Raw genomic sequence first — 13,029 nt, 5'->3', positions numbered from 1 at the left:
GGAGATTTCCAAAACCTGACTGGTCCAGGCCTTGTGCAGCCTGACATAACTTTGATGAGAGCCCTGCTTTCAGCAGGGAGTTGGACCAGATGACTTCCACCTGTGCCTTCCACCTACATTTTTCTGTGATTTTTGTGACTAGGAAAGGGGCTGGGGAAGTTTGAAGAAGAATGCATTTAGGAACACAACTTCTCATTAAAAAAAGAAAGAAAAAGAAGGRAAAAAAAAAAAGCCTGTGAAGCTTTTGCCAGAAAAACTTACAGAACAGATCACGGGAGTATCTGAATAGACAAAGGTTGGGAAACCTGTGGTGGAACTCACCTTTCAGTAAGGAAATTAGTATCTTGGTGTCTAACTTGCCACATAAGAACCCTTAGGTCAGTGAAACCCTTAGTCCCTCCTCCATCTCCTCATTACTTGTGATATAATGCAGATGAAATACATCACAAGTATTTGTTAGGGACATTTGCTCTTTCTCCATTCTTAAAAGAGATTTTATCCTCATTTATTTATAATCTAACTGAAGGAAAAAAAAACAAAAATAAAAAGAAATTGTTTTATTTCAAATGCTGATGTACATCAATATTGCACCTTACAGGAACACATAGACCAACTATATGTGCAATGAGCTCTCCAATCCTCAGCCATAAACAATGAAGAACATGATACAGGGAACAGTGGATATGCACATTTTTTCTGAAGAAGCAAAACATAAGTGTTCAAAGTAAACTAAAGTGAAGTACAACCCACATAAAGGGAAACAATATTTTAATTAGCACCAGTGACCTTGCTGGGTATTTCTGTGGAACATATTTGGTTATTTAGCATCACATGCTGAATACTTACCTGTGGTTCAGCTCTTGCCACAGAAGCTTCTCTGCACTCTTAATTTTCTAAACACATCAACAGATAGAAGCTAAACAGCTCCAATAAACACCAACTCCCTACTGAACCAGCTGGGTGCAATTTGAAGAGTAACTTAAGTTCTGGTCTTCCTGCTTTCATTATTACTGGTGGGGGCTCATGTTTTGCCAAGCAATGCCTGGTGGAATCACTTGGGCAAACAGACAGAAACCAAATAGCAATATAAAAATATATGAATAAGCAAACACAAGATCCCAGCAAACAAACATTTTGTTTTGGGAAAGCTCCTCACTGTACAAACTCAAAGCTACACTGGCAGTCCACATACACATGCTGGAAGCCAGGAATAGAATGAGAAGAAGCAACACCATAACTTTAAAAAAGCAGTTCTCAAAAAGCTTAGTAGATGTGCTAAAACAAGAATAAAGTTTCTGTTATAGATTGTACACCTGCACCTTGTTAGCTAACAGAAGGATCAACAACCACACCACTAATTTTTTTGTCTCAGGACCCCTCTTACCCAGCGTAAGAACCTGGACAGTTTGGTATAGATACCATATTTGCCTTTCCTTGCACATCCTTCTCCCCAGCTAACAATTCCAGTAATAAAGTAAGTATCCTTATATTTGGTTACATGGGGGCCTCCACTATCTCCTTGACAAGCATCTTTTTGCTCCGTCTCGTAACCAGCACAGAACATGTTTTCTGTTATCTCAAAGTTAGTGGATTGCTTGCAAGTGTTCCTATCAACATAGGGGACTTGAAGCACTTTCAGTTTTTTGGATAGTCGTCCACCTTCAAATTCACGCCCGAAGCCGCTAACCCTCCCAGATTTTTGGTTCATCAGAACTTCATTAGCAAAGTCTGCTTCAGGAAGGCAYGCTGGGATAACGTACTCAGAAAACGTTATAGGTTCCTTCAGCTTTATTATGGCTATGTCATTATCATAAGTTTCTGCAACGTATTTAGAGTGAACAAATATTTTGTCCACCATATGCATTGTTTCAGAATGTTCTTCCTTTTCTCTGTCCACTTCACCTGCACAAGATCATTAAAAGGTCATTAATATGGGAAAGGTGCAAGAAATTAAAAGCAATATTGATAAAGAGACTAGTATCCCACTCCTTACACTTTGCCTAAGCCTTTATATCACGCAAGTAAATTGTAAAAATTTATTGCAACATTATTAGCAGCACATAGATGCAGTTTCAGTTCCAAGGTCTTGTCTAGGGAAATTACTGTACCAGTTTAAGTAAAAGATAAACTCATTCAGCTAAACTAACTCAACTTTGGGCGAAAGCTCTTACAGGAGATTGAGCATGGCTTACACCAGTTAAGGGGAACTGGTTTGGGCCAAGACTAAGACAGTTCAGGCACAAAGTTGCATTGACCTAGCATCATGCCTCAGAAGTGAAGTAGTCATAATTTGAGCTACTTTCTTCTTTCTCCAGTCAATGTGTCTTAGCTTTCCTGAGTGTGGGGAACCAAGACAAGTCTGTATGCCTCAGACTGGTCTGGAAAAAAATATGAGCTTTCTAAAGAAGGACTCCTCTGATGAACACAATGCTAGCCAATACTGCTAGAACATTTGTTCCTAATCATTTCCACCTAGCTGACAAAACAACCCAGGATGTACCACTATCACCTTTTACGTCAGCTACTCCTGTTAGTACAAAACAGGATGCCTGCAATAATGGGAAGTGATAAAAAGTAAAACAAAACAAAACCCAAGAACCATCTCACACAGGTTTCAGAGCACAGAGGATTAGTCCATAGCACAGGTTCAACATTTCAACATTACAGGGGTAAAATAAATAATCACTTACCAACAACAACTTTAATTTCTTTAGATTGGTTCATGCAGTGAGCTGCAGTAAGTACAAAATTTTCATTCAAAATAGTTCCACCACAAAACTCTTCCCCTTTCTCATTTATGAGAACAGCCTACAAGAGAAAAAAGAATTAAGAACAGTTTAACTTCAATGAGTTACGAACAAGTAATTGCTTTCTCTGCACTCTAAATACATGCATTTTACTGTAACACGCACTAGTCTGCAGGTCTCTCTGCAATGATCCCAGTATTGCATACGCACATGTGTATGCTACAGACAGGCTACAGAGTCTTAGTTGTCCTTATATGACGAAGAGGTTTGGCTTCACACATTGCCTCACAGTACTTACTAACATCTTTTAGGAAAAGACACCAGCTGACTGAGAAGGGAGAGTGCACCGATCAAATCACCTCTCCCCTAAGATTTACTATCCTAAAGAATTCCTGTCCAAGTTCTGTTCCCATTTGACCCCACTGAGTCTCTGTGAACTGATTACAGGAGCGCATTTTGGCTGGTCCAAAGTCAAGAAGAAAACTTAATTATGGAAGTGTATTTGGAAAGCAAATTCATGCTTTATCTGACAAGCTCCCAGGTAAACTACCTCCATGAACTGCTATCATGGTGGAGGACAAGGATGGAGAGGTGGAGGACAATGACATACAGTGTTACAGAATAGGACATGATTGTAGGCCATCACCTAGCACAGGATTTTTGTCCAAGCTTTCTCCTATAAATACTCATRGCAGAATAAGAATGAGCAAAAATAATTCCACGCTAAACAGAGGCTCTGACTCTGCAAATAACCTCAACAGCACATGTACTGTGGTTTGTTAAGTCATGGCTTTGGGAACTGAAAGCTAATTCAGTTAAGTTTGGGTAGTGCGGGCCAAGCCATTAGATCAGGAACTTGCTAAAAAGCTTAAAGCTTTGTGCACAGCATTATCCTCAGCACCTCCTCTCACTGTGTCAGAACACTACACTATATTATTGCCATATAGAAGTGGACTATACACTCATGTCACTAGTGAGTGAGCAGACTGGAATGGAAAATCACACCAAGATGCACCATACCCAAAGAAACAAAGGAGAGAAGCCATAGTTCCTCAGAAAGGTTGAGTGGAAAGACACAGAAAGATACAAGGAAGACAGATTAAGCTATTAGCCATTCAAAATTCTGCCACAGCAGAACAGTTTATGGACAGAACTGGAACATAATCTGCAAAGCTGACACTGTTGGGCCAGCATTACTCACAAGCTCTCTCTGATGACAGGTAAAGCACTATCTAAAATTGCACAAAGCCTTTCATTTTGATATTTTAAGGCTGCAATTTACAGAACAGCGTATCTAAGTGCCTAGGTACATGCMACTCAGCTATCTGCAGCTACAAATGGCATACTACATGGATAACACGTACAGAAGGCAACCAAACTGAAAAAGCAGTTCCACACTTCCCCCCCCAAAACATATCCTACTTACATGCAGAGAACAAACACCTGATTTACCTGCCATGGACATTCGCCAGGCAGACACTCCTCACCACCAACTATCCTGGTAATCACATCTGGATTCTTGATACTTGTTTCATTCCGAGGCTGGAGGGTTGGGCTTTCTGTGGTAGTAACAATGCCCTCTTCCAGGCTTATTTCATTTGGGGGAGAGACATCCTGAGCACTAGTTTTGATGCTACTATCAGCAGGTGAAATAACTGACCTTTTTTTTCTTTTCACAAAAACTTTTCCACAGGGAAACTTTACTGTAAAGACAAGAACATTAAAATTAAAAACAAAGGACAAAAACACCCACACAAGGGGAAACTCCTTGACAACACCCTCTTGAGATAAAATCAGTAGCTCTATTTTCAAGACATTAAAAAAGTGTTGGTAGATGCAAAAAAAGCAGAAGATCAGATGGGTTAAAAAATGGAAGTCATTTTCTAGTCCTAAAAGCTGTCTGTGGGTTCRGTTTCTGGAGAGAGTTTTCAAAGTATTTAAAATTTAAACATCATCTTCAATTGTTTATATGGTTATATTCAAATACCTGCTATTACTAAAACCATCTTAATTGGAAAAATTAGAAAAATATTCTGTGTTAGGAATCATATCATTCATGACAGGAATTGATTATTAGTTATAAAGGATCTAGAAATAGATGTCATCCATACATGGTTGACTTATCCCTTCCCTTCCCCAGTTTGTTGGAATACAATGAAAATGAACATCCAATAGCATTAATCTTTAATTATTAGACTACTATTTGATTAGATTAACTAACATAGAAAGTTGAAAAGTAGTTCTTGTAAGCTGCTATTTTAAATGGTGTGCRTTTAAGTAAGCTGTAACTACCACCACTTTTATCCTGCCAGCAGCACTTTGTTTCCACTCAGGTAATTTCTGTGAAAGGCACCTTGCAAAGGGCTCCCAATTAGATAAGATTTGAAGATGTCCATCACTTCCCATCACGCATGGAAGGCTTTGAAAATGCAAATCAGCTAGCCTCAGCACTAAATCTATGTCAAAAGACTTCTTTAACTATGAAACAAGTCTCACCACTATCACTATTAGTTCATCATTTTCTTCRTACCTGATGAAACACAGCCTTTGCCATCTTCTGCTAGAACATACCCTTTCGCACAAGAACACACAACATCCTTCTGTGCACTTTTTTTGATGCTGCAGAACTGCTCACAGTCACCATTGTTTATCTTGCAGTACTTTGGTATGACTATAAAAGAGACAAGTTTGGAGAAAAAGTTGTAAACACTGACTTCACAGAAGATATTGAAGTTCATCAAATTACACTGCACTCTTTAGACAGGATCTGTGTCTCCACCTGTAAAGCACTTGAACATATCTCAATAACAGCATCAGTAGCTAATATTAGCTTATGCCTTACAAAGCAGTCACACCCACTGCATGAAAAATGCTTGCCAAATGCAAGYAGGTACAGCCACTATGTCATAGTGAGCTTCAAAAGTCAGAGACAAAGTGACATTGGAGGAAAGAATAAAACACTAGCAGAGAAGTCTGGATAATGGTAAATCCTCATATGATTCCTCCCWCCTGTCTTAAAAACCTCAACCCTTCATCATTCTTCTCAGTCCTGTGTGTGAGCTTCAGTTCCACACCTCCTACTCCTACCTCTGGGTGACTGGCACACATTCCAGTGACATCATCATTAGGATAGTAGCTGAATGCCATAGATGTGAGACTCAGGAAGGATTTGTATGAAGAAATGAATTCCCTGCACGGCTGAGAAAATGTCTGCACTGTCTACTGAAAGCTACTTTCTTTGTCTGGCTCTATACTGCTATAAGCTGAGTAGGGAGGTGGTATTTCTGAGCTTGRAGTAAAGGCACTTTGGTATCAATTATTAGAAGCCTATGCCCTCTAGTTTTATCAGCATGTTTTGGGGGTCCAGGGGTTCAGGCTCATGTAAAGAGGCACTGCCACAATCAAGAGGGCTTTGGAGCAAGTGTAACTTCTGAGCATTCACTAACACAATCCAGCTGTGGATTGAGCAAGGCTTTGTGTTTCTGGCACTGGCCTCCAAATCATCATTGACTGCCATTCTATTCCACGCATTTTTCCAAGAGGTAAATGCTGCACATTAAAGACAGTATTGACACTTTATGCTTCAGCTCCCTGCTAACTTCACTGCCACAGTTCTCTAAAGGAGAAACCTACCAAATTCACAGTTTTTGCCTTGATAACCATCCAAGCATGAGCAAGTGTAAGAACCGATTCCATCTTTACAATGTCCACCATAGTGACAAGGATTCGAGCTGCACTGATCTCCATCTACAAAAACAAACGGAAAAAACAAGCTGTTTTAAGAGTATAAATACTGTCAGTGAAATCTGAATGGGGTTAATTTTAGTAAGCAAACATCTTTCTTTTAAAAACATATGTCCAGCAACTTGCCACATTCCAGACAAAGCAGAGCAGGAACAATATTTCAGATCAGCCTGAGTCATATACATGACATAAGTTCTGCAATCTGTTTTGGATAGCTACTGTATGACAGTGCATAGCTAAGCCTATTTTGTAGAAAGATAAAGTAATACTGCATCATTTATGGTGAAGGCTGTAAAAGAAGACTGGATATTTCCACGTTGTAACTACCCCCCAAAGATAATTTCATCTTTTTACCTCTTAATGTCCCTGCAATTTATGCATAATGATGACAAATCCCTTCTTATTTCTTTAAAGGTAATCTCATCCTAGGTGCATATCTTTTGTTGCTTTTTAAATAAGCAGCATTGTAGACAGACACCAATATACTAATCAGAAGATAAACAAAACAAAGAAATGCTTTGCAAAGCCTTGCTAGGTACATGCGTGCAGGCCAAGTTCCTGTTTTGTGCTGCTTACAGTACCAAAACAGTCCCATTGTATTTGTTGAGGTATGAGACTGAACTTCAAGAAATTAGCTCTTACCTCAAACCTCCCATATCTAGACTGTGATCTCCCAAATTCAGAAGGTAGTTCTGCTGTCCTCCTCTCCGCGACCTGGACACAACTGGCTGACCTGATCCCAGGGCCCCAGCCACATGTACCTCATGGAGTTACAAAACAGGAAAGTGTGTGTGKGGGGGGTTGCACTGCATTTGGAGGCATGTGCTACCTAGCAGCCCTTCTTCCTGCCCCTTCCAAAGGTACCTCACTCCTGCACTGATGCTCACTGCCATGGTCTCTCCCATCCAGGGACCTGCTGTGACAAACACATCCCTGTATTACATGACCCTGCATGGCTTTTCTGGACATTGTGAAAAGAAAAATGGGTATCTGGAGAAGTGACATTTGCTTTATAATTTTTCTCCTTAGAAGCACTCTCCTCATTTTCTGTACYCTACCACCTGCTCTATCACTATTTGCACAAACTAGAATAACAGCGATGCCTACAGAGGAGACAAGATGCAAGGAGATGCTCATCCTAAGGATCCAGTTTGCAACCTGCATGATGGCTTTGGCCTTATCTGCTGCAGGGAATATCTGTTGGGCTTTGTGTAATGCCCCAACAACTGAACATCCCATCCATACCAGTGTGTGGCCTAGAACACCAGTTCTCTAAATGCTCCATCTCAGTATCCCAGCAAAGAGAAGTTAAAGACTGATGTCTGTCTACAACAGAGGAAAGGTGAGACCACCATTTACCAAAGGAAAGGCAGACTCAAGACCTGTAGAACACTCCTGGTTTCTGCCTTACCAGTTGTGCCAGAAGGCTTCACTCTTTAGTGGTTTTAACTAAGCAGTATCTTACTGTCAAAACCATGTTTGTTTTGTCTTTCCCTAGATGCCATAATTGTTGCTGTGGAACTGAGTTTTATAGAAATATTTCACAAAAGCATTGCGGAATCCCATGCTAAAAAAAGAAATGAGAATGAATTGTTCTAGTAACTTAGCTGAGGGAAGTTGTGGTTTTCAATATTTCTGAACACCAAAAAAGTATTCATGGCCTGTGGTTTAAAATGTATGAAATCGGCATTTCTGCTTAGAGCATTGGTACTAATGCTCTGCTGCCTGTATTCTCATGAGAAAATGGACTGAAATTTTCCACTCCTGTTAACTGCTGTTCCCGCAGTACTGACGCAGGCTTTGCTTGAAATTTCAGCCTGTAGGCTTCAGAGTTTATCTTCCCCTTAGAATATTGTGAAAGTTCTGAATATTCATCACGGCAACTATCTTCAGTTTTCTGTGGACTCCAAAAGACAAAGCTCAGCAGTCTTATTTGGGTCAAAATTTTTGAGGTACTCTTCATAGCATGCATGCTGGATACACATTTTCAGGAAAACATATTACTAAACACTAATACAGTAAAAAAATAGTAACCCTAATAGTAACCCCCTAATAACTAAGAGTTGCAGAAAAAACAACAAATTAGCAGTATTTGCTAATCTTTGACCTCCTTGAATACCAAACAGTTCTGTAGAAAATACATCCCACAAAATGCTAGTATTACAGGAATCAACAACACTGTAGCATGAAAGATGATCAAATGTGGCAAGCCAGACTGAGCGGTACAGTTAAATGCTTTAGCCAAGACCAAAAATCCAAGTGCCACCCTTATCTATGACTCTTTGCATCTTCATATATCTCTGAATAGATATTTCTGGAGAACAACTAACTGGCAGAGTCACATTCCCAGCCTCTCACCATCTTTTGCATGCAAGGAGCCAGTGTTCTTTTCTGAGAAGACAAAAAGATCATACCAAGCATTGGAGGCAGCTGAATCTTGCCTTAGAAAGAAGTGACAGGGTTCAAGCAACAGCAAGGCAGTAAATCAATCAGATTCCCTTTTCAGAGGAAACACAAAATGAGGGTGTCCACAGTGAAAACAGAGGAAACAAGAGGGCAGAAAGTGGTTATGTAAGAGATGTGTCCTTTTTAGGCTTGCAAAAAAAAGAAGCTTAAATTTTTAAACAAATGCAGAGTGTTTCTTACCTACATAGATACTCCAGAATTCCTCCTACAGGTAGGTGTGGGGAAAGGGAAATAGGAGACAAACAAGAGTTAGATAGGAATCAGTGAGTTCAACTCTTGAGAAAAATGTCAGAGCTTTTTCATACAGACCATACTTACAACTAACAGTTGTTAAAACAGAATATTTAAGTTACAGGCAAATATAGTGCCTTGCAGCCTGATACTGCCATTTAATAAATTGAAATCATATGACCCATCTATAGTGCCCAGCCCTAGAGAAACAAGTCGCACGCACTTTTGAGAAATACTTAACCTCCCTAGAGATTTCCAAACATGACTCAACCAACCTAAGGCATTCATTTTCTTGCATAACTTAGGCATTCATTTTCTTGCATAACTTATCTTCATATTTGTTTGACTGCATTTACTTACACTCGCACTGTACCAAATTCTGTGTCCTTCCCCTTCAGCCCCTCAGGACCTCAGAAATCCTGACATTCAAAAATATTGTGTCCCTTTTCTCTTCTCTGTTCCCTCTTGCACTGCAGACTCCAGGTATGCTGTCTGTCCTTTTCATGATATTTGGTCACCAGGTAGAACAGGCTGTGCTAGTTCTGCCATAGATCAGCCAACCSTTCTGCTTTAAAGCACCCTTATGATGCACCCATGACTGCCCCATCTCAGGCACACTCCAAGAACATTCTGGCCAGCAAGTAATGCTGAAGTGAAATAAATCTGGCCTTAACTGCARTTTCAGGGCTGTTCTTAACAGCCACATAGCTGCAGCCAATGTTCCTGATTCTTCTCTACCCTCAGTCACTTCAAGTTCTCAAACATTACCTTTTTTACTGACCCAAACTCCTGGACTTGCCCTATCTCTTTAAATCTCTCTTTAGCTTTGGAATAGATCTCCCTCCTGTCTAGAGCGAATTAGCCTCTAGGGTAGAGAAGGTGATACAGTAATTACACTGTAATTCTTTGAGGGCAATTTGATATTCAGACGTATAAGAACCATTCACAGTACATATCCTGTCCATTTAAATGCTAGAAAAAGAGGCACAAGATGATAAACACTACAAAGCTGCTTCAGGTAAGTAGGCAAAATTTTTCCGTGAAGTTCTATGTCAGTATTTCACTTCTCAATCTTCCTTTGGTCTATTCACCTAAGAACTCTTGAACACTCAGCTATGCCATGCAAGTAGGGCGACAGTGTTTCTAACACAGCTAGTATCAAAATATTTAAAGGTCAAATACTTCACAGTGGTGATTAAACAGACCAGACAAGGTAAAAGAATGGAGGCCTTAACACAAGCTGGCCTTGCAAATGCTAAACTAAGGCTGTTTTCCAGTTTTCATATGTTTATGCTGTAGCAATTCCAACCAAATTCAAAAACATTCTCTATTTTTTTCTTTGTGATCAAGAGTATTTTGTGAGCTTTGATTCTCAGCTAAAAAGGCCTTAATACTGTTTTGTAAACATGAAATACATAGACTTATGTTTAATCTTAGCTCTTCCTTACAGTTTTCTCTTGGTCTTCAAAGGCTTCTCTTGCCTCTTCTTTTGAGCAACGCTCCTCATTGCATTCTCTTTCAATATTCCCTTTCTTCAATTCCTCCAAAAAGGAGTTAGCACGTTTTGTTCTTTCCAAGAACTTGTCTGCATTTTCTTTCTTGATAAATACTAGACRGCGGAATAAAAGAATACAGGTGTCAGGTTAACATTTGGTGTTAGTAAACAGTCATTAGAAATAACTGAAACGAAAACAAAAACAAAATAGATCTCCCCTCTGTTCTGTCCTTAAGCAAAATTACCTATGAAGTCAATCATCACACAGACTAGTACATCCCAGGATGTCTCAGAGCAGTCTCTCTCTGAGAATCAGTGGGTTCAGGACAGACTGGAGGGCCATCAAAATTCTGTCCTGTTACAGTTACTCCTGCTCAGGACTCCAGTTGTGAACAGAGGGACTTTCCTTGCCAGTCTGAATTCTAGGGAGAATACATTCCTTCATCTGTTTGTTAAAGCTGACAACCAGGCAAAACCACCAGCTGCTCCAGCGGCTTGTGCACCAGAAACTAAACACCACRCAGACTCAAGATGCATCAACATGGGGTCCAACTGATAGATAGGAAAAGTTGTTTCACGATCTATCCCTCAGAAAAGAAAATCTGCAAGTTCTACTGCCCTTCACCACCCTAAATCCCACCACTGTGCTCTGGGGTCTTCCTTCCCTCTTAACRCCATCTCCAAACTGCCTGTAGTAATATTTCTGACTTACTCAATTCTCAAGTTTAATGAAGAACAGAAGTAAATGAACAGCAGCTTTACTGTTTAAGGAAAGCCCAGCTTGAGCTCAGTTTGCTGCGTTGTTTTGYTTTTTAAAGGCTTAATGGCACAGGAGAAGTGTGAGAACTGTTGCCTAGAAGTTTATGATGCAGGTAGTTGTTGATTTAAACCAGAGGATCAGAGGCATTAAATTCAGGTCAATCACTTTGCTGCATGAACTATTGTTCATGTTATTCTCCAGTAATTTGCGCACAAATTGCCAGCTAGGAAGAACTGAAACAATACTGGAGTAAATCAATTGCCATTTTTTACTACCTTATAAAAAACAGATATTCTAGGAATATTTGCAGAGGCTGCAAGTTGCCATTTAGTTTTTTTTTTTTTTTTAATAAACATCTGGAATTCAAAGAGAAAAAAACGAGCAAGACAAGCAGTTTCCAATCACTGACTGGAGCATAGAAGACAGTGTTGTAAATGAGATTTAAGGCCAATCGCTCTTAATCAGTGGGTAGCTTGCAAGTACCTTCTGGAACATTTCTCAAGCAGCTCAATTCCATAACAAATAAACTAGCTGGTTAGTAATCATATATCTTTATATTCTCTAAGTGATCATGGAAAAGACTTGCTCTGCTTTCAGTGAAAGCCTCAGGGAGCSAAATTTTGCTAGTGCTGTTTATATTAAGCAATGTCCCATAGCCTACACGTCCTTTGAGTCCTGCTTAGGCTGGAAAGACAGCCTGCAAGGAAGGCTTACAGAAAGTGCTCCTCAGTTCTAGCTCAGCAATTGTTAGTTCACTATCTTATTTGTCCTTAAATCCCCTTCTGCAGTTATGGGAAAGTGACACCACACAGCTGGAGGGGTTATTGCCCCTATATTCCATTGCCTTCGCATCCTTACAATAAGTARCACTGGAGGATGTTTTTACAAATTTGAACTAGCCAGCTGAACTTCCAACGCTGGTCCTTCTCTGTCCTACGTTTTCTGTCATGCTTCTGTCTTCAAAAACATAAAGGACTAATGGTCSTTGGTCAGCGGAAGTAGAGCACTCCACAAGCTTGCCGAAGACCTTACTTCAAAACGTAAACAGGCTGATTCACTGAAAGAAGTTAATGACTTTTTGAGAAGTCACCTACTGCTGTTTTCTGTTTTGAACTTTGATGTTGACCCTACTAACACAAACAGCAGATGACAGAGCACACTGACTCCCTCCATGCCCCTGCYCCAGCCCCTCATCAAGCAGGCGTCCCCAGCGAAACCAAACACAGGCYGTCCACCGCGGCGTCCCAAGATGGTCCCATTTCGCAGGCAGTTGTCCTCCCAACACTCGTGAAGGGAGGGGAGGGCTAGTAATCCAGGTTTAACAGGGGTGGGATGGAAATGCGGAAACATGTGCCAATCTGGGAAAGGCCACCCTGCACCAGGCTGGGAGATGGCACCCCGGGGCCCTCCCGCGCTGGGCTCAAGCCCAGGAGCCCTCTCGGGACTCTGCAGGGAGCCGGCCCGGGCAGCGACGAAGCTCGCCAGCCCTTCGGCACGGCAGAGGGGGCGGCGCAGGTGCGGGCAACCCGCCGCTGCCATTTTGGAGAGGGAGCCGCCGAGGGAAGGAGAGGCCCTCGCGTGGGGGG

At 40.8% G+C, this 13,029-nt stretch overlaps 1 protein-coding gene across 1 annotated transcript; it reads right to left on the bottom strand.

Moving 5' to 3' along the window:
- Positions 1–542: 542 nt before the first annotated feature.
- F10 (coagulation factor X) lies at positions 543–10,813 on the bottom strand (the record flags this gene model as incomplete). Its single annotated transcript, XM_085320833.1, has 7 exons — positions 543–1,902; positions 2,691–2,808; positions 4,200–4,450; positions 5,278–5,418; positions 6,381–6,494; positions 9,138–9,162; positions 10,637–10,813. Coding segments are annotated over 7 exons (1,374 nt in total), but the record flags the coding sequence as incomplete, so codon positions are not given.
- Positions 10,814–13,029: the final 2,216 nt, after the last annotated feature.

Source organism: Rhea americana, unplaced genomic scaffold (genome assembly GCF_003343005.1).
Source record: "Rhea americana isolate MKP2758 unplaced genomic scaffold, rheAme1 scaffold_66, whole genome shotgun sequence".
Taxonomy (NCBI): Eukaryota; Metazoa; Chordata; class Aves; order Rheiformes; family Rheidae; genus Rhea; species Rhea americana.
Note: the sequence above shows the minus strand (reverse complement) of the source record. Positions and strands in the feature narration are given on the sequence as shown.